The following is a 21,024-nucleotide window of genomic DNA, read 5'->3' as shown; positions in this document are numbered from 1 at the left end:
TTTAGCAGGGTCTGTGGTGAAAGGACAAGGGGAAATGGTTTCAAACTAGAAGAGAAGAGATTTAGGTTTGATATAAGGGAAAAGTCTTTTTTAGTAAGAATGGTGAGGCACTGGCACAGGTTGCCCAGAGATGTGGTGGAAGCTCAGTGCCTGAAGACTTTCAAGGCCAGGCTGGACTAGGCTCTGAGCACCTGATTGAGCTGTAGATGTCCCTGTGTGTTGCAGGGGATTTGGACTGAATGACTTTTAAAGGTCTCTTCCAACTCTAAGGATTCTATGATTCTATAAAGTGTAAGCTGTGACACCTAAGAGAGTGGCACTAAACTTCTGACTGGAAGCAGAACAAATGAAAGATTGAAGCCAGTCCAGTCCAGTAAGGCTCCTTGCAGCCATTCATTCTGAAGCCAATATATCTGCTTGCTGCTAAACATGTCTGAAGTGTCAGAAAGAGAAGCTGCCTGTTATTGTGTGCATTTTAAATATGCTGGATTAGTTACTCACTCCATTTTCAGCCTACATTCTCATCTGCTTTTTTTGGTCTCTTTTCAAGTATTACCTACGTTATTTTCATCTAAAGAAAATAATTTCCCCATTTCAAGAAGGCAGCTATCCCTTCCCTACTGATTGCTCCAAGGTTCTTTAAAACTCTGAGAATCACCTTGAGAACAGTAGTCCATTTTGTCTGCAGTTGGCTTACAGGCACAGAGCTGTTAACAAAGTTGGCCCTCTGCTGTAGTGGGTCCTTCATGTTGCTGCAGGAGAAATGTGAGGGAAAAACTATGTCTAAATTTTGAAAGTTATTTAAAGCTAGCCAGAAATAGATCCTGTTTCTTCACTAGAGCTTGAGAAGGAATAATTGTTGTAGTTATTGTTAAATATATTATTCCCTGGCCGGGGTCTGGTTTGCATTGCAAACCAGAGAAAGCAACCCTTGTAATTCCTCCAGAGTATAATGGGACACGTTTGTGTGAAGATCAGTTTGGTTATACTGTTGGCTGATACCATTTGGTTTCAAATGATATTTGGCATTTCTTTTTAGTTCCACCAAGTATTTATGGTCCAGATGACATCTCTCAGCTGATAGTAATCGAAGGGAACCCGATAAGCTTGACATGTGAGTCTACAGGCATTCCACCACCTAGTCTTACCTGGACAAAGAGTGGTGAGTGACCATCTGCTGTCTTTTGTAATAAAGAAAATATAATAATTTTGATTTGCCAGTTCTTCTTTATCCTGTAAATATTTTCATTTTTTACTCTGGTATTGAGTAGAAAACTACTGCGGTAGACTCTGCCATGCTCTCTAATCACCTCAGCTTGGCTTAGGTGTCATTATTCCTAAAGTTGTGCAAGGAGGGCGCAGTGCAAAGATGTCTTGGCTGACTTAAAACTGGACAGTTCATATGCACTGATGAAGCACTCTCTCAGTACACCCAGGTACTGTATAGTGCAATGAGAAAGCATCAAGTCTGACTTATGTATCCCAGCAGACCTGGCTGTGCGTCACAGTGCAGTACTGAGGGGTAGAGCTGAACTTGTGATTTGCTGTGTAACGTAAACTTATCCTCAAAATCTCTCTTGAAATTTGCAGCTGTGGCACACTGCCAAGTGATGAAAATGCAGTCAGTGTGGTAGTTGCTTTGAGGGTTTACTGAACCTTTCTCTCATCTCATCTTAATATCTAAGAGTAGTTTGCACACCTTTTTGCTGTAGGGTTAGAACAAATCATTGGCAAAGTGTTTTTACGAAGCAGTAGACAATAATAGGCATTTTTGGCACCTTTTTTTAAGCATGGACACTACTGGAGACAGAGTATTAGATAAAATAAGGTGTTGAATTCTTCCAGCATGGTAATTTTTTTTGTTATTTATCAGCTTTACCTATCTGTCTGAAGACATAGTTTAGTGTTGTGTGCACTCTCCTTTATTAATCACATCTTGTAGAAAGAGCAGATTTTAATTTTTTTTCTGCCGAAGTTTTTCGGAGAAAATGAGATGCATCAGCCTCTTCTGTACCTTGCCTCACCCTGCCTCTTGGCAGCCTGTGAAGCACACTATGAAATGATTGAACAATGTGCTGCAGTGCTGAAGGATGTACTCTTAAATGGTTGAAAGCAAATTTGAACCTGTTTGAAAGTCTAGAATGTAGTGCAATTTTGGATATTACTCAGGAATCAGACCTTTGCACATTTTCATAGGGAAATAGTAGGAAATGAAAATTCAGTTTTTATGAGTAATCGTGGGAGATGTACTCTTTCTGTCACAAAAATTTCCCTGCAGTTTACAAAGATGATAATAGTTACCAAGCCTGAGTTCTCAAAGATTTAAAAGTCTGCTCAGAGAAAGTCTCATAATTTTGCTGAACTGTAACCATTCCACTTCTGCTCAGCATTTCCTGAGCAGAAGTATGTGCATGCATGCCACGTGACACACAGAATGCAGATGGCCAGGTATGCAGGTATACGTGTAGTATATTGAATGGCCTGGCTGAGATGATCATGCATGGTATATGTGCAGGAAGTCAGGTTTTATTGAAAATAATGAATTTGTGGAAATTTCCAACATGTTTTGGATGTATGTGAGCATGAAGAGAATTGCTTTGTTGTAGCTAAAATTGTTCTACATTAAGTCAGCAAGTAGTATGAGAAGTCCTCAGAATCTGCTTGCACAAAGTCTGGGAAAACTCTGATATAACAATTTTAAAATGGAAATTGTGCAGCTCAGTGGCCGTTAAATAAGCCATTGGAATTCACACCACTGAGCGAGCTTGTTGCCATTCTCTGTGTTTTTATCTGAAAGAATGTCTCTTTCAGGCTCACCACTTGTAGTCGACCGGTCAGGAAGGGTACGGATATTATCTGGAGGCAGACAGCTGCAGATTTCAATTGCTGAAATGTCTGATGCCGCGTTTTATATTTGTATTGCTTCAAATGTAGCAGGAAGTGCAAAGAAAGAATACAGCTTGCAAGTGTACAGTAAGTTACCATGAAGTATTGTGTTCTGAATGAGCGTATTATGTAAGCGTTGTCTGCATATGGGGTTAAGATGCAGAATGTCTAATCCAGGATGATTCCAGGGTACTTGGAGGATATTTGTGATTGCAATTTTGTCAGTTTGGACTTACCAAGAAACTGCCTGTATGTCTTGAAAGGGCATCTGGCCACGGGTTAACTACAGGATACAGCACACTGGGTAATGCAGTGTTTCCTGTCACTGAGCTGTAGTAGTGATGACAATTAATTTGAATAAGTTGAAATTTTCCAGTTTTACTGCTAATTCAGTATTTTGTTCAGGATTAAAGTGAACTATTTTTAAACCTTTCAAATCCCATGAAAAAGAAAATCTTCAAAAATCTGTACGAGTTGACAGAATTTTGAACATTTGATCAAAATACATTTGATTGTATTTTTAAAATTGCCTGTAAGTTACATTTTTAAAAACATATTTTCTTTGTGGGTGGGGAAAGGGAAAGTTGGCTCTGTTTTCTCGGCCCTGGGGAAATTGTTACGTATTTGCAGAGTGTTCTTAATGGAGTTGCCATCAGTGACCCACAATAACTGTCTCAAGTAAAACACTGATCTAGCAGGCTTGATTATTTTTCTGTTGGGAAGCAGGTGAAGATCCTGAAGTGTGTTTCTTTTCCTTTTGTAGTTCGCCCAACAATACTGGACAGTAGTGGCCACCCATCAGAAGTTGTTGTCACCCAGGGAAGTGAAGTTTCCCTAGAGTGCAAGGCTCAGGGTATTCCAGAGCCAGCAGTAACATGGATGAAGGATGGCAGTCCGCTGGTCAGTGGAAAGGACGTAGCAATACTTCATGATGGGCACTTTCTTCAACTGAGAAATATCCAGGTGTTGGACACGGGTCGCTATGTCTGTGTTGCTGCCAATGTGGCAGGGCTGTCTGACAGAAAATATGATTTAAATGTTCATGGTGAGTGTGCAAAAAATGGGGCATGTATAACAGAAACAAAGCAGGCCGAGAAACAAAGTTCACTCAAGGATATCCAATAAGTACTTGTGTATTTAGACATGGTGACCAAATTTACTGCAAGCTTTATACATAGCACCTTTTCATCTGCAAATGTATCGCAAAAGTTCATATCCAATTTTGTTGTTCCTGAACATTTTTAAATTCTATCTGTGTCTGTTAATACCAATCCATCCCCCCAGCTGCTCTCTCCCAAGAACAGAAAATCAGTATGTAGTACAGTTTTGTGTGATGTTAGGTCCAGTTCCGTGATAAGGAAGTGTTCTTTGGGATTCTGTTGTAGGAGGCAGAGTTTAAGGTTTAACCAAGAACACCACACCCGTGACCCCTGCCAGAGGACAGTTACGTGAGCATAGCCCATATCTCAAGTTTCTGATCATCAGATTTTCTTATTTTGTGCTATCAGAAGAATTTAAGATGGTACCTCCAACTATAATTCGTTTTGGTAATTTGACTTAATGGGATTGATTAGAACATCACGCTACATTAGAGCCATTCTAAGTCAGAATGGCACTTCATTTGAATATGATTTTTAGTGCTTCATTGAACATTGAATATTTGTAAATATTCAAAGGGTAAAGCCCAGAGAGAAAGAGGCATTCAGGAGTTACTGTGCCACTAAACTAGGACAGCAATTTACAGGAATTTAGCTGCGATTTTTTCTGCAAATCCCACTGTCTCACAGAGACTTCCAGTTGTCTCTGTAAAGTATGTCTTTTATGCCTTACATCTTGCACTGAAGTGGGAAAACTTGTACAGCAATCAGGAATGGTTTGGGAGAGAAAAAAACACAGTGTAGGATTAAAGTAAATATATGAATTGTCATTAGTGACAATGAGAAGCCAAAATGAATTACCAAATAATTTTACTTTGTTTGCTGTACTGTATTGACAAAGTTCTGGATAGTAAAAAGAAACTTTAGATCTCAGGCTGCTTAGTCTGGAAGATGTTCAATTCTTAAGCCTAGGGGTTTTTTTTGGTTGTTGTTTTAAAGAATGATCTACAGAATTGAAATTACTTTTACTCCTAGTAAAGAAAATCTAAAAATAGATTCGAGGTAGTTATTTTAGTAGAGAAACTGTTCTTTCCATTAGCAAAAGAATTCTGTCATTCTTAACATTTTCCCTAGTGTTTCATTCAATACTGGAAATTGTACTTAATGTGTAATGGATAGAACTACTACAAACTGGTATTTGCTAGGGATTTTAAGCCATAAATGAATGTAGCAGTACTCATAGAATTAATTTTTTTTTTCCACATTGTTGCACAGAAAAAAATACTTATCAATTTAAGAATTTTTTTTCAGTTTTTTTCAGGGCAGTTTTGTAACTCCTCACTTGCCAAGCTTATCTTTACCTGGTTGACAAAATATTTTGAGAGCTTGAAATTGAAATTTGTATAATTGAAAATTAACTTTCATTTGTTTTGCAGTGTGACTTTTCTTTCTTCTTTTTCCATAGTTCCCCCAAGTATTGCTGGTGACCTTCAATTGCCTGAGAACATCAGTACTGTGGAGAAGAATCCCATCTCTCTAGTTTGTGAAGCCTCAGGAATTCCCTTGCCATCAATAATGTGGCTCAAGAATGGATGGCCTGTCACTTCAAACACCTCGGTGCGAATCCTCTCAGGTACAGCACACATTTAAAGCTGTAGCTATTTTTTTAAAAAGGGAGTGCAGCGAAGGCCCTTCCACAGTGCGAGCATTGCACACACACAAAAAGTTTGACTTAGTAACCCAAATTGGTTGCAGCACCTGGTAAATAGCTCATGTACACTGGGAAAGTTGTTACCAAATGCTACATGTGTGAGTTGGAAGTGTGGTAACTGTTCGGTCTGTGGCATGGAATTAAGCCATATTTCTGGCTGTTACTGTATGTCAGTCCATTATGTATATCCAGGAATGCATCAGATAATGACATCTTTTCATTTGCGATGGGGAAAACAGATACGATTTATAGGGACCTAGTTTTTTAAGCCAGCTTCACCTACTGAGAACTAGTATGGATGTCTTTTATGACAAGTAGCATTTGACAAGAAATATCTGAAACAGGAAGGGCTCAGTACCTGTTCCTGTTAACCATCATTTCTGGCAGTACTGTAAGGAAATGAGAGTACTTGACTGGCAGCTGCAGTTTTGTTAGAGCTTTATCTTTACACGTAGGAAATGGAGTTAGCAGCACTTGAGATTACAAAATGGAAGATGTGTACCAAGCAGGCAATACATTTTACACTGACATCTTATGTCTGGGGCTCAGCCTTATGGACTCTATAGAAGTAATTAAGTATTTGTCTACAACTGAGATGTATGGACAACTGAAATGATTCTTTGATTTTGGATGTACCATTCACAGCTAGAAATCTCATATTCCAATACTCCACTGTAGCTACCAAACTATCCTATATAGAATATGAGAAAACTGTCAGAAAGATAAAGAAACTAAAAGGTACATTGAAGCTCAACTAAGATTGAATTTCAAGCTGGAATTTGTCAGCATTTTTTCCATCACTGTAGCTTTTGACATGGCAAGTAGTCTTATTTCCTACTTTTTTAATTGTGGAGAAAGGGGTGGGTAATGTTTGTACAATCCTGGCCATTTGAGTTGGTACTCATTCCTTTTGGTGCACAGTTGCCATCAACAAAAATCATGTCTTCTGGGCTTCAATGTCCCTGTTCTGCCTGTTGTTTTCTACATCCACACTAGTATCAACCACCACTCCAGAGTCAGGAAGAATGAGACACAAAAAAATGTTATTGCCTCTGAATGTTAGCTACACCGGGAAACAGACCAGAACTTGGTGCTTTGTTTTCCTGCAAACTTTGTGCTTTTGTATAGTTCTTCAGAAAACTACACCTTGTGGTAGTGATCTGGGACCAACATGGCATTTGAGACTTTGTTTGTGCCTGTAAAGAAAAACAAAAAACCCTCTTTGACTAATGCTGAGAGGTAAAGCATTACTCTGCCAAAGTAAGATTTCATTTCTGTTGATTGAAAAAATACTTGGCGTTGCAGATGATTTGAATGTGTGGACACACTGCTGTCAACTGTTAGTCTGATAATTGAGATACTATGCTGGTGTTTGCTTTTGAAGATGCTTCATGTAGTCCCTTGTGGAAAAAAAAGAAAAAGTTTAACTATGCCACCACATCTGCAATTCTTGCAGAGCTAGCTTTAGGAAGGAGAGACACTTTTATTAAATTGTAGCCAAATGTGGAGAATCGTATCCTGCCTCGGCACTGGAGCTCTGGGTGTGCAAGTGTATGAAAAAGCAGGTAGCTTTTTTCTTCTTTGTTTTGCATCTTACATGGCTTTGGTTAGGGTGTGCATGGGAAAAGGGATCAGTGTGAAATGAGAGTGCAAGAGAAATCATTCCTCGGTTGCACAGTACTCCCTCCAGCAGGTGTGATTTCTTGAGTGGAGGCACATCCACCAACCAGGTTAAGCAGTTTTTTCCTTCAAAGCACAAGGCCAGGAATGTAAATTTCTGGGATACATCCTGATTATGAGATCCTGTAGAAGTCTGCAGATGGGAGATGCACAGTTCAGATGTGATGTCCTGTGTGGTAATGATTGCTAATATGAGAACAGCTGATGAGAGACTGGAAAAAGCTGAAGGTTGGCCACATTTGCTTTTACACTTAAATGCTCATTGATGCTTGTTTTGCTGTTCCTCTGCTAAAAAAGAATCAAAGACTCAAATGTTTTTGGTCCTCTGATCAAGCATACTTAAAAATTATATGCATTTGTTTATAAAATAGCTTTATTTTTGTGCTTACCCTCTTAATTATTTTTTCTCTGTAGTCACCTGGATTCTCAGTACAGTAAAATATTCACATAAGTGAAAGTCCTGCTTACTTAGACACTGGATTTTGTGACAGCTTTCTATATAGAAGTATGAGCACAAATCCTCCCTTCTGTATCCAAAGCGTGTGCACCAATCTGAAGAGTTTTATGTATACCCCTGACAAATTTATGTGCAGTTTGAGGGACCTGTCTATAGCAGGTTGGATTTTCTCTGCATGCTCTCTGTAAATGGATCTCAAGGTTTTCAGCGATTTCAAGTTGGTCTTCTAACTTCTAACTTCTAACTGACTTCTTCCTGCATAAATTCTTGACAGATGTGTGAATGCATCAAAGTTCACTTGCACATTAAAAAAAAAAAGGAAAAAAAGGAAGGGATACGTCAAGGTAATTTGGAAGTTACTGAATAGAAAAAATAGTGTTATGAATGTTAAATACAAATCTATAAGTACTAAGGATTGAAGCAGAGAGACAAAAATGAAAGGAGCAGGAGTAAGGTCTGTCAGTTTCTTTTACTGTTTGTTCAACAAGACTAAGCACATTAACGAAGAAGAGAATATGCCTGTAAATTTTAACGAAACATACAGAATTAGAACTAGTACATGCAGTTGGAGAATGTATTGGGAAGTGTATTTCAGGGCTCTAATAATTGTGCATTTTTGGCCTCAGGGGGTAGAACACTTCGTTTCGTACATACGACTGTATCAGATGGAGGGCACTATATGTGTGTGGTGACCAACACTGCAGGAGAAGTGAGGAAGGATTTTTACCTTTCTGTTCTAGGTAAGAATGTGATAGTTTTGCTACAGTAGAAGAAGAAAAAGTAAAGAAATGTCCTGTATACTTTGCTGGTGTTTTAAAAATGTGTATGCCAAAACATATACCCTTAGGGGGAAAGAAGTGCATCTAATAACATGATTAGAAAATGTGGTTATAAAGTTAAGATGCTTCCATGTGTGGATTTGCTGTATTTTTAAAAATTTTAAGAAGTTCTTACAATTTAGGATTCTTCAGACATATCTAAGAATGACTGGAACTGTGTATGTTTTGGTGGTTTGTTGCTTCTTCAGGTGCTACGTTAGTGTATCTCTGGCTTCAGTTAGGTTGCTATTTCAGTCTCATCAAAGTTTGGGGGATACTGGCAGCCAGATTTCCACCTTCTCTTCAAGTTCTTGTTGCTCGTAGCTTCACTATCCCTTGGATGGAATAAACAAAGTGAATTGCATTATAGGAAAAGTGAGTTTTCTGTTTTTCTTCCTGGCCAGGTTTGTTCTCAGCCAGGTCAGTTCCCTGCTGGTTCACCCCTCTACTGAAAGGACATGACATGAATCATAGAGACACAGAATGGCTTAGGTTGGGAGGGACCCCAAGGATCATCAAGCTCCAACCTCCCCACAGGCAGGGTAATCAACCTCCAGATTTGGTACTAGATTAGGTTGCCCAGGACCCCATCCAACCTGACTTTGAACACCTCCTGGGATGGCATCCACAGCCTCCCTGGGCAGCTGTTCCAGCACCTCACCACTCTCATAGTAAAGAACTTTCCCCTTACATCCAATCTAAACCTTAAACAGGTTTAAAGTCAAAAGCCCAAGATAGCCACATTGAACTAAATCTGTGAATTTCCTGTACCTCATGCTTGAAAGCAGAAGGATGCAACCACATGTGATAATACTCATGAATTAAGACCAGCGCTATTACGCAGCACTGGGTATAAAGTGTGCAGCTGAGTTGTGTGATGGCAGTAATCTGTTGCAACAAAGATTTGAAGGAAAATCCAAGACTTACATAGAAATTAAATGCTAGAGCTGGAATCTTGGAAAACAGATCTCTGATTGGTATTGTAAAGCACATAAGTGTGATATCTGATCCTCACCTGTTATGGAAGCTCAGTGGGCTTTTTACATGGCTGTTCAGAACCTTTAATGTCTAATTGCATCACATTATTTATTTTTTTTATTTTTTTTTCCCCCACAGAAAAGACTGCTCTTTGGTTTAGTAGCAATTTATTATTTCTATCAATAAGTGCCAGGACTGACAGAAAGAGTCTTGCAGCGTTATCATACATAATTTGCCTAAAGTTGTTTTTTGTCTGAAAGGTGCTGAGTGTTACCAGTTTCTCTTGCCTTCTGTATATGATAATTTACATTCATGTTAATTCATCTTTATTGGATGAGCTTATGGAAATGTAAGTCTGGTAGCATGGAAGAAATGGATAAACACTGAAAAGCATTCATTGTTGTACTGTTTTCTTTGGAGTGTTTTAGTAGCAGGGTGTTCATGAGGGTTCTAGGAATTTCTCTTACATGGATTTTGTATAGGCCTTGTTTGCCTTGAAGAAAAATGCTATGTGAATGTGATTTCAAGTGGGCTAAGTGAAAAATTCCATTGTTCAATCTCCTCCCCTCTCCCCTCCCTCTCTCCCCCCAAAATTTATTTGTCTTTCTAGAGGAAAGTTACAGGAATGTGGCCTGATGGTGACACAGAATATTCACCAGCTCCTTGTAAATAAGAGCCATATAGAGATATCACAATGTTGTCTGAATTAGGGTAGGAAGTGCAACAGACAAGACAGTTTTCAGGCGAGCATGCTCTAATTATCCTAGTACTTCTGTATTTGCAGTACATTTGCTGTGACCTTGTCTTAATCTGAAATTAATATGCTGACAACCTCCTGCATTATTGTGGGGCTGAAGTGATGAGTTGCTCTGTTTATTTATGATCAATAACTTCTCGACAGACATATATCCTGACCTTTATGATCTTAGATTATCTTTTTCTCCCATCTAATTCCACCACCCATTGATGTATCTTTGTCTTGTTGTGTTTGAGCACTAGAATATTTATCCAAGTCTGTATTGCATTGCTTATGTTGTCACAGCAGGGAATTTGGTCAGAACTGCATCAGAAGTTGATAAGAGTGCCAGTACTGGCCACATCTTCCTGCATGCAATGTTCTGCTACTGCTGCTCTCACCAACCCATCTGAAGTAGCACCTTTGCCATCCCAATCATCAAGTGAAATTCTAAGCATCTCTTATTTTTTCTTCTTCACTCTGGCTTGTATTTGAGTGGAAGATTCGAATGTAGCATTTTAGTTTTCACTATCGAGAATGAATTTGCATGTTATAGTGATTCTTGTTTATCAAAACCTTTACTTCCAGGCTACTGGTAGGTCATGATGCATTGAATGCATTTTACTTCCTCTCTTAATGGGCCTTCTATCTAGGCTAAAAGTTTGCTTTTTCTAGGGTTATTTAGGAGTACTGTCTGTATGTGTAGTCCAGCAGGTTTGTTATAAAGATTTCCAAAATCTCTTGGAGATTGGGTTGCTTTCTTAGAATTACAGACCTCCTTTTCATTGCATAGCACTTCATGTCTACTTCATTTTTGTTGCCATCTTACTTTGTCTTGAATCTACAAATGCCTCTACTTTGAAATAAATGATTGATCTGAAGGTTTGTATGTCTGAGAGACTCCTTGCCAGCACACTGACAATCTGGCCCCTGTTGTCCAGTAACCGTTAGTCCACATAGTCCTAGTGACCAGGATTCTTTGGAAGCATGTCACCAAGTGGTCAGTCACACAATAAGAGGTTTCTTTTACACAGCTGTTTGGGATGTGGAAAAGTATTTTCATTATGTGGTTTTATCTTTTATTTTCTCAGAGACACGTGATTTATACTGCAGCAGAATGCCTTTAGAATCATGTAGTGTGTTCAGCTGACTGTATGGCAGCTGTATTTGATTCAAACATTTATGCCTTTATTCATCCACTTGTTGGTAATCTGTTGTATTGCTTTGAGTGTGTTGGTAAGTAAAAAATACGTTGTGTGTGAGCAGACAAACTTTTTCTGTCCAAATTTTTTTTAGTCAATTATTTCCCTAGAGTTCTAGATGAATGCTTTCAATTAATATTGGGAAACCAACAACTCTTAAACTTAAGCACATTGTTTTGAGCAAATGAATCACTTGCTGCTTAATGTGAGTGAAAGAATTTGCTTACAAACATATGAAACCTACCAGTTTACCAGCATAAAATTAAACCTAGCCTCACATACAAATGTTTATCACCACTGCCCTACTGACCATACTCAGAAACACATGAATGGCACCCTGAATCTCTCTCTAGCTCTCAAGGCAGGAGGTGGTTAAGTGAGTCCATTCAAGGTCTGTAGTCCTCTCTTGTCCTACTGATGGACCAGTATGTTAAGGGGTGCAGAACAGAGATATATATAGTTGTTATATAGTATAGTTGTTGTCCTAGCAGGCCAACTCTATTCTGTCTCGCATCTGGTCTTGTTTCTGGTAGATATGGGCCATTTGCTGGTTTATGTCCTTAACAGAAGTATATGCTGACACATAGAGCATGAATAAACCTTTGCTGTGTTTAAATTGTTTGTAAATAATACTTGCTGGTGTTGTCTCCTTATCTGATTCCAGTGCCTCCAGGGATTGTGGATGAAAATAAGCTGGAAGATGTGAAAGTGAAAGAGAAGAACAATGTTACATTAACATGTGAAGTGATAGGTAAAAGTATACAATATTACTTACTTTCACTCATCCTGTGGTCTCAGTTTTCACAAGTGAAATCTGTTCTGAGTACAATTTTCACTTGAGTGGAATGTCTAAATTTCAGGTTCAGCCTTCCTGTGTGTGGCAGGAATAGGTACATCTTGTTGTGAAGGTTGCAACAAATGAAAACAAGAGATGATGTACATTTCTTCTCTAAAGGCCTGTAGAATTTAAGAGGAGATATATATTTCTTCAGGAGGTTCAAGGACTGTACAATATGTATTCCAGAACATCTCCCTGAAGAATATATTTTAAAAACACATTCAAAGCTGTATATTTCTCTTTTTAAGAAACCTTGGAATATCCTTGGAGCTATGCAGCAGCTAATATTTGCAATTTTTTTTTTTTTTTTTACTTCAGGGAATCCTGTACCACAGATCACCTGGATAAAGAATGGGCAGCCTTTAATGGAGGACAAAGATCACAAGTTTCTGTCCAATGGACGTTTACTGCAAATCACCACTGCTCAAGTTTCAGACACAGGGAGATATACTTGTGTTGCATCCAATACAGCTGGAGAGAAGAGCAGAAGTTACAGTCTTAATGTACTTGGTAAGACAGATAGACAGGATCTTGCAGAATATTATTTTCAGGAAAAAAAAATTTCAAAAAATAATCACCTTGGGATTGTTTAGTCTTTTAATTAAAGTAGTTGTCTGAATAAGTGATAAATTGTGATAGGTCAGTAGAAACAGCATTCTGTTCTTTAACCAGTATAGAGCTTGAACATGCAGAGCTGTAAAAGGATGTGATCTGTGTGGAATGAACAGGACTGTTCGTGGGCTTATTGTGATTCAAGGAAGGAGTATATGAAGAGTACTTCTCAATTGTTTTCTTTTTGTAAAAACTCCAACCATCTGCAGTTTGCTTTCTTTCATGATGATTCTTGCATAACCAAATGCAAACAATAGCGAGTTTGTTTTCCTTATCCTCATTTCCTGAGCACATACCTCCCAGTTCTGCTGTTCAGAGGATCATCAGGCAGTGACTGCCAGCTACTGTACAAGAAGTGGCTGGCTTCCTGGTGACTTGTGTTTGACAAGAGCTAGGGGTGTATGAATTTCACTGACATGGACTGACCATTGACTTTAGGACAAAATGTGAGACCGGATGAATGTTGCCTGGTCGTGGGTCTCACTGCACCTGCTAGAAATGCCTCCCAGCTACCTGAGGCAGAAACCAGATCTCTAGACTGAACAGAAAAATGGCTTTTGAGAGGATCCTTCCTCTGGTTAATGATTTTGTTGCTCCTAGCGCCTCCTACCATTGTGGGTGCAGATAGCCGTGGAAGTGCAGAAGAGGTCACTGTTATCCTCAGCAGTCCAACATCTCTTGTTTGTGAGGCTTATTCGTATCCTCCAGCTACAATAACCTGGATGAAAGATGGTAATCTTTTAGAATCAAACAGAAATATCCACATTTTGCCAGGTAATTATTGTTTGTTTTTGTTGATAAATAACATAATTCTATTGCTTACTGACTGTCACATAACTTTTTTTGATAAATCAAAGGCTGTATTTCTATAATGTGCAATGTTTTAGTGTTTTTACACTTCCAACTCCATTCTTTAAGTGCTTCACAATTAACTGACTCATTACTTGTATTTTGTTTTAATTCAGGTATTCATCCTGTTGTTCTGTGGAGATAAATGATGGCAAATAAGTTAATTGCAGTTAGTAATGAATGTAAATAATGGAAATAAACTAGATGGAGTGAGAGTAAAACAACTAAGCTAGTGAAAAATAATGAAGTGGCATTTTTTTCCATGTAGTTAGCAGTTTGCCATTTCTAATTTGTGGAGTAATTGTTACCTCGTGCACCTAGGATGTGGAGGAAAGGAAAGATCTTGACTTGAAATATGGAAGTAATGTAGATGAACAAGTACTTCAGCATTATTAACTGCAGCCATTCAGGGAAGGAGTGGTGCTGGTATTGATAGTGAGAAAAGGGGCGACAATTACTAGGATTGCAGTGTGAAAAGAGCTGCAGCAAAATTAAATAGTGATTCATCACTGAGAATTCAGGCAATCTAAATCATAAACAGACAAAATCTATGGAAAGGCAGATGATGGTGTCAGTGTTGTAGAAGTCACCTGAAGTCTTATATCTGACTGATTGTTCATTTTAACACTCTGTTGCATTGCAGCTGTTGCTTTTGTCTATTCTCTGGAGGAAGTTATGGATCTCTGTTGTATGAAATGCTACACCAGAATGCGTGGCTACAAACAGAAATGCAGTTCAGAGACACTTTCTGTTGAACAGTCTGCCCTTTTTTGTCTCAGTGCTAATGCCAGCTTTCCTTTTCCTGTGAATGAAGTGCAGAATCCTAAGTCACTCCTTTCTGTCTAAACATCTTCAAGAAGTTTTTTTTTTGAAAAATCAATTTTAACAGCTTTTCCAAAAGCCTGTGAGCAACAGGATTTTTGATCCAAAATTCTCCTGGAGATTATGCACTCATAATTTATTGCAGGGGATTAATCCAGGGGATTGGAAATATGCTGCAAAATCATTTAAATAATAGGCCAGCACAAATGTAACTTAGGTGCCATTAAGGAGTGATCTTTTTTGGCAGGTGGTCGAACCCTGCAGATTCTAAGTGCTCAGAAGGACAGTGCTGCGAGATATACCTGCATAGCCACAAACGAGGCTGGAGAAACTTTGAAACACTATGAAGTGAAAGTCTACCGTAAGGAAATGCTTTCAGTGTTAATTGCTTTTTGCATTCTTTTCACTGTGTTACCTGTCCTGGTGTACAAAAGGATTTATCTTAGTTATTTTAGGAAGCAACTGCATTTGCTCGTGATACTGCTGTAGGACAGGCACTAAAAAATGTAGCTGTTGTATCCTTTACAAGTGCTGTTCTTGGGCCAAAAATCTGTGTACCATCCAGGGGAAGACATTTAAGAAATGATGCACTTCAGTTTCTGTTGAAATGTTTTTGGTTATGATTGGGGTCATGGTTAATCAGACAAATGCAGCACATTTGAGCAGAGACTGAGCAGAGATTCTGAAAGCTGAAAGTGTTTTAGAAAAACAGATGGAGAGGGGACCCCTAGATTCTAATGGAAAACTTCCTTGAGTAAAGTAAAGCAGGAGATTTTAGTATATGCACAAAAGTTCTCCCATTCAAGCCTTCCTGACAGCACTCTGTAATCTGGGCATCTGTGCTTAATATTATGTTTTAATGTTCAAGCTTTTCATTATAGACTCAGTCAAGCATGGCTTCTCATCTCTCTCTCTCTTTGAATTTGCTAACTCTACAGTTTGAGTTGGAGCTTGATTTGCGCCCTTACACCAACTCTACTGTTATTTTAATTACATGAAGTTCTTAATAAGGCCCCCCTGGACTTGGAATAATGAGAAGAGAGTTCATAATTGAAATCCAACAATATAGCAATATAACATCCTCACCCAGCTCCCTACCAATGCCATTCCAACTGTCAGTTATTACAGTACTGTCTGCGTTAGGGAGAATTTAAAATTTCCCACTGAAAAAAAGAATGGAAAATGCTTTGACAACATTTATAGTAAATTAAAAGATATTCTGAGACCAGGGTATGGGATTGGTTAAAAATTTTGAAATGCTCTGTGTTCATTCTGATTCAGAAAGAAACAAGATTTTGCAGCATTGAGGTTCCAGTGGAATGGAAATGTTGAGTTTTAACCACCTAAGCATGGACTGTAGTTTAAACATATGTTTCTGAGAACATTAGTTTCCACTGAAGTGCTTTATAATGCCTGCAGCACACTGAGCTTTGTAGAACTCAAGCCAAACATGTAACAAAGTACTATGGCTAGGTAAGGCTCTGGTAACTTTCCATGTTGGAAAATGTTGAAGGCAGCTGAATTGCCTTTGCTCAACCGTGGGGAAGAGGCAGATTACAAGGGGTATGCACTTGCTTTCCTCAAGTTATTGTCTGGATTTTCCCTTTGCCCAGTTAATTTTGAAGTGCTGCATAAGACAGTCCCTTAAGAAAGTCTCTCTCCCCACCCTGTTCTATACAGTTCCACCCACCATTAACAGAAGGAGTGTCCCAGGGATGGGTTTCTCCCCTAAGGAGATGAAGATCAAAATCAACCACAGTCTTACTCTGGAGTGTGAAGCACATGCCGTTCCTGCTGCTGCCATCAGCTGGTACAAGGATGGACGGGCAAGTCACAACCTTATTTACTTCTAGTGGGTGGCTTTCCTTCAGAAAAACCACAGTTTTATTATCACCTTTAGTGAGCCTTTAAAATAAGGCTTACCTTCACTACTGTAGTCAGCGGGAATTCATCTCTGCTCTGCTCCTGCTGGTGGAATCACACCTCACATCTCGTTTGCTGTTGGCCGGATCTCTGCCAACAGTGCCAAATGGTCATTTCTGTTTTGGGGTGCTTGATAGCGCAATGAAAACAGCAGAGCTGGCTTTTCTAGGGCCCACTGTCGCCTGTGTATTGAGGAGAGAGCACCCTGCCCAAAAGCAGCACCCCGTAGTGTTTCCACATGTGGCTTTGCTCTTGCTTGGGTTCCCCAAAGCCTTGTTGCAGAGCAGCCCTGCATTTGGTTCCTCACAGTGCTGCCCTTGCACAAGTTTGCAGACAGCCTCCCACTGGGTGTTGGCAGGGCTCCTTAAGCTCCTGCCACACACAGCCTTCTCAGCAATCTCACCCTGAACAAGCAGTTTTAGGACATGCTATAAATTGGCTGTAATTAACAAAAACAGTGCCACAAAAACAGTGCCACAAAAACAGTGCCAAGAAAAGAGAACAGAGCAGCTCTTCCTTGACTTTTGGCAGGCCCTTGTGTGGCAGACAGATGCATCTCTGCAGTGGGAACAGCTCTCTGAATTTATTGAGTGTGCAGAAGAAACAACCTGGTGTCACAGGGGAGGCTACTTCTGTACTCTGCCTAGTCTGATCATCTGCTGGAATTCTCAGTTCCTCTGGGTGTGCTATTTCTGTTGCCAATGATAACTGTGCAGGCCTCAAAAAGGACAGAGGCCTTAAGCAGCTTGCTGCTGCCGCCAAAGCAATGGATCCTCCAGCAGCTTCTTTCTACGGCCACCCTGGGAAAGGGCTTTCATTCACATCCGTGGTCTGAATTGTCCTGGCAGGGAACGTATTGTGAGCTGACTCCCTAGCACATTCCATTTTCATTGCTGAGAGATGCAGACTGTGTGCTGTCATCCCTGCTGTCATGTGGGATGGAACTTGTAGGGACAGGACCACTAATCCTGTGCATATCTTTGAGTTTTATGTTCGTGCCATGTCCTCCCTAGGCAGCAGGCCTTTGTAGTCACATCATTGTAGGACAAGCTAGGTCAGGCTGTACAGCTTGCAGAAACCTGTTTTCTGTCATGATGTAGGAGGGACAGATGAGAGAAAAACTGGGTTTGCTGCTGTCAGGCAGAGGAAAGCATTCCTTGCCATGCACTATCTGTGGCCAAGGATGTCATCCCAAGAACATCTGGCTTGAGACCATGCCCTAAGTGATGTCCTAAGCAGCTTCTTCCTTTGTACTTATTGAAAGTGGACCTTGCTGGCAGCATTAAGGAATTGAAAGATGTTCTGATTTTGGTGTTGCCAAAGCAGAGGGAATAACAAAAATGATGTTCTTACTGCCAGCATAATGCCTTAGGAAGGATTTTGAAACAATCTGAATTTGACCAAGAGAGGTAATGTCATACTATTTCCACAAGTATGACTACTTCTAATTTATAATTTGCACGGTAATAATATATGTGTAAAATTACATTACAGCCTCTTAAACCAGATGGTCATGTCATTATCCGAGCCAATGGCCATACTCTGCAGATTACAGAGACTCAGGTTTCAGATACAGGACGGTACATTTGCCTGGCATCCAATATTGTTGGAGAGGATGAAGTAGAATTTGATATACATATACAAGGTAAACAGAGTTTAGCTAATAAAATGCTTTTTTTTTTTTTTTTTTTTGGTAGTCTGAGAATTTTTTTTTTACTGTCCTAGGATACTGAAATTATTTATAATTTTGTATTTAGACCTTCCTTGTCTGATTCAATCCTTGTGTTCTGTGTGATTTTTTTACACATACATTTTGTTCAGCTATAAGAAATGGGAGATTTGATTCTTTCAGGAGTTGTGACATATACAGTTCCTCCGAAATTAGTGGAATGACATCGTAACTGATCTTCCTCTCAATTACATAAAAAAGACTAGCTTACAATAAGATGTCATATTTTATTACCTGTATTGAGTACTTACAGGTCCAAGACATAAGCATCCCATGTACTTACACAGCATGTAAATACAAGAAGACAATCATTAGTCCTTTCTCAAAATTCAGACAAAATTAGAACTAAGTTGAAACCAAATAGTTTACTAAATAATAGTTAACTAATGTTGATTAATACCCTCTGTTTATTGTTATCAGATCCTTTTACATTGTTATTTATTAGCCTTCAGAAAGATTTCAGTGGATTGCTCAATTTTTCATTCTGATGAAAAGAACTATAAATTTCTTGGGATATCCAGATGGGGGAGGTTAATCTAATACAATTAATTTTTATTACTGCTATTTAACAACTGACTGTTTTTCATCTCTTGAATTCCTAACTAGTAATTTCTGCTGTAAAATTCTGACTTTTTCCATCCTTGATCAAAGTTCCTCCTAGTTTCCAAAAGCCTTACAGAGGATGGGAAGCTGGTAATGTGTTAGATACAGGAAGAGGTGGAGAAAATAAAGATGTGATTGTCAACAATTCCCTTTCACTGTACTGTGAGACTGATGCTGTTCCTCCTCCAGTTCTTACATGGTATAAAGATGGCTATCCTCTGAGCTCTAGCGATAAAATACTGATATTGCCAGGTGAGTATTTAAGTATGTCACACCAAAACCTCAAGAAATGGTGTTAGTACTAGCAATTACATGGTAATAACTTTTTCCATTCATCACATTGTGTTAATGTTCTTTTAGACTTTATTGATTGGAGAATCTTCTTTTCAGTGCTCAGTCTTAAGCAAACTGTAAAAGTCCTTAACTACTTCTATTTCACGACAAATGCTGACCATTCATAAATTTGCTTGCTCAGGTTGCTAGTAACATCTTATAGAAATGATGGAAACTGCATGATTTTAAATGTAAATCTTGAATGCATTGTCCTTCCAGGAGGTCGCGTGTTACAGATTCCACGGGCACAGGCTGAAGATGCTGGGAGATACATGTGTGTGGCAGTAAATGAAGCTGGAGAGGATTCCTTTCATTACGATGTCCACGTGCTCTGTGAGCTTTCCTGCTTTTCTTATTCTGATGTATTTATGTAAGATATTAATTTTGTAGAAATAGAGTGACATGAAAATGGTGGTAATGTTGCTATTTTTGTATGTTTCTGGGTTATTGTGGTAAGAACTGAATTGCAATAGTACTATCACACTTGACTGTGAAGAGAAGTGTATATCAAGGCCCTGTTTTTATCTTGATTTCTTTTGTTCCCTACCCAGTTTCAAGTTAAAAAATCTGACTTATACTAGACTTTTCCCTGATTTTCATCATGATTTTCTAAAATATCTGCAAAACTCTCAGTCAGAACTCAGTCAGAAGGGAGTTGATGATTCTGATAAACTGAATGTCCGCAAAGTCTTCTCTGTATGATCTATTTTGCTCTATTTAGAAATATTGCACAGAAAGCTTTTTTAAGTTGCTTGCACTGTCTGTTGATATAATTGAGGTTTTTGCCTTAAGAAATGCTTGTTTCTTTACCTTTTTTTCTATAGCAGTCACTGAGAGCACTGAGTTACTGTTAGGAGGATTCTCCTTGTAAATACTCCTTTATTCTGGGCTCAAAAAACTTGACTGACCGGCTGGAAGATAAGTTTTCCCCTCTTCTTTATGACTGCTGTGAATAAACATACTTCTCCTGCGGTCTCTTGGCTCATTCTAGTTGAATTATTCTTGGGATTTTAATATCTTTCAGTATATTCACTGAGAGTTTTACTATTTCCTTCTGCAAACACAGGCTCTGATATCTTAGAAAGAATTCCACAGGGATATGCTGAGTCACAGCATTCTTACAGTGTGTTGCTCTTTTGTAGTGCCACCATTCATCAGTGGAGCAGATGGTGATCTGCCTGAAGAAGTGAATGTGTTTGTGAACAAGGTCGCGGTGATGGACTGTGTCACGAGTGGCACTCCATCTCCAAGCATCACCTGGCAGAAGGATGGCCATCTCCTAGCACAAGATGACAAACATAGCTTTTTGTCCAATGGAAGAAGATTGCAGGTATCTCTAAGTGAATCTACAAGTGATGTTTAGCATTACAAATGAAAATCACCGATAAGGACAAAAAAAAAGAACAAAATTCTCTCTGTTTTCATAGCATGACATAGGGCTATAATATACAAGAAAAAATAAAAACAATATAGAATATATATTTTTATTTCAAATATCTCATAAATAGTAGTTTTGTTATTAATTTTCAGTGTACTTCATGTGAAAGATAGAACATTGTCTTTTTTGGAGGTTTGAGATGCACAGACTTAGAGAAGAGATCCTGAAAGCAGTAGTATCAGTGGAAGTTGCATCAGTTCTCAGATAGACTTCTAAATACTGCAAGGGTCTTAGGAGAACGAAACAAAACAAACAAAAAACTTAAAATTAAAAAAAAACAGATGAAGTAAACCTTGTAAGCCCCAAATGCGT

General features: G+C 38.9%; 1 protein-coding gene across 1 annotated transcript in view; it reads left to right on the top strand.

Moving 5' to 3' along the window:
- HMCN1 (hemicentin 1) overlaps window positions 1–21,024 on the top strand; it is a 179,625-nt gene that overhangs the window by 108,892 nt on the left and 49,709 nt on the right. Inside the window, exons 43-56 of the mRNA XM_052666768.1 lie at window positions 1,040–1,162; window positions 2,812–2,973; window positions 3,650–3,931; window positions 5,449–5,616; window positions 8,458–8,571; window positions 12,230–12,316; window positions 12,722–12,913; window positions 13,616–13,789; window positions 14,934–15,047; window positions 16,367–16,512; window positions 18,104–18,254; window positions 18,990–19,193; window positions 19,494–19,607; window positions 20,417–20,604. Coding sequence (XP_052522728.1) covers window positions 1,040–1,162; window positions 2,812–2,973; window positions 3,650–3,931; window positions 5,449–5,616; window positions 8,458–8,571; window positions 12,230–12,316; window positions 12,722–12,913; window positions 13,616–13,789; window positions 14,934–15,047; window positions 16,367–16,512; window positions 18,104–18,254; window positions 18,990–19,193; window positions 19,494–19,607; window positions 20,417–20,604 — 2,219 coding nt within the window. The remainder of the gene's footprint in view (window positions 1–1,039; window positions 1,163–2,811; window positions 2,974–3,649; window positions 3,932–5,448; window positions 5,617–8,457; window positions 8,572–12,229; window positions 12,317–12,721; window positions 12,914–13,615; window positions 13,790–14,933; window positions 15,048–16,366; window positions 16,513–18,103; window positions 18,255–18,989; window positions 19,194–19,493; window positions 19,608–20,416; window positions 20,605–21,024) is intronic.

The sequence above is a fragment of the Tympanuchus pallidicinctus genome, unplaced genomic scaffold, assembly GCF_026119805.1.
Source record: "Tympanuchus pallidicinctus isolate F22 unplaced genomic scaffold, pur_lepc_1.0 scaffold7, whole genome shotgun sequence".
NCBI classification, from domain to species: domain Eukaryota; kingdom Metazoa; phylum Chordata; class Aves; order Galliformes; family Phasianidae; genus Tympanuchus; species Tympanuchus pallidicinctus.
Note: the sequence above shows the minus strand (reverse complement) of the source record. Positions and strands in the feature narration are given on the sequence as shown.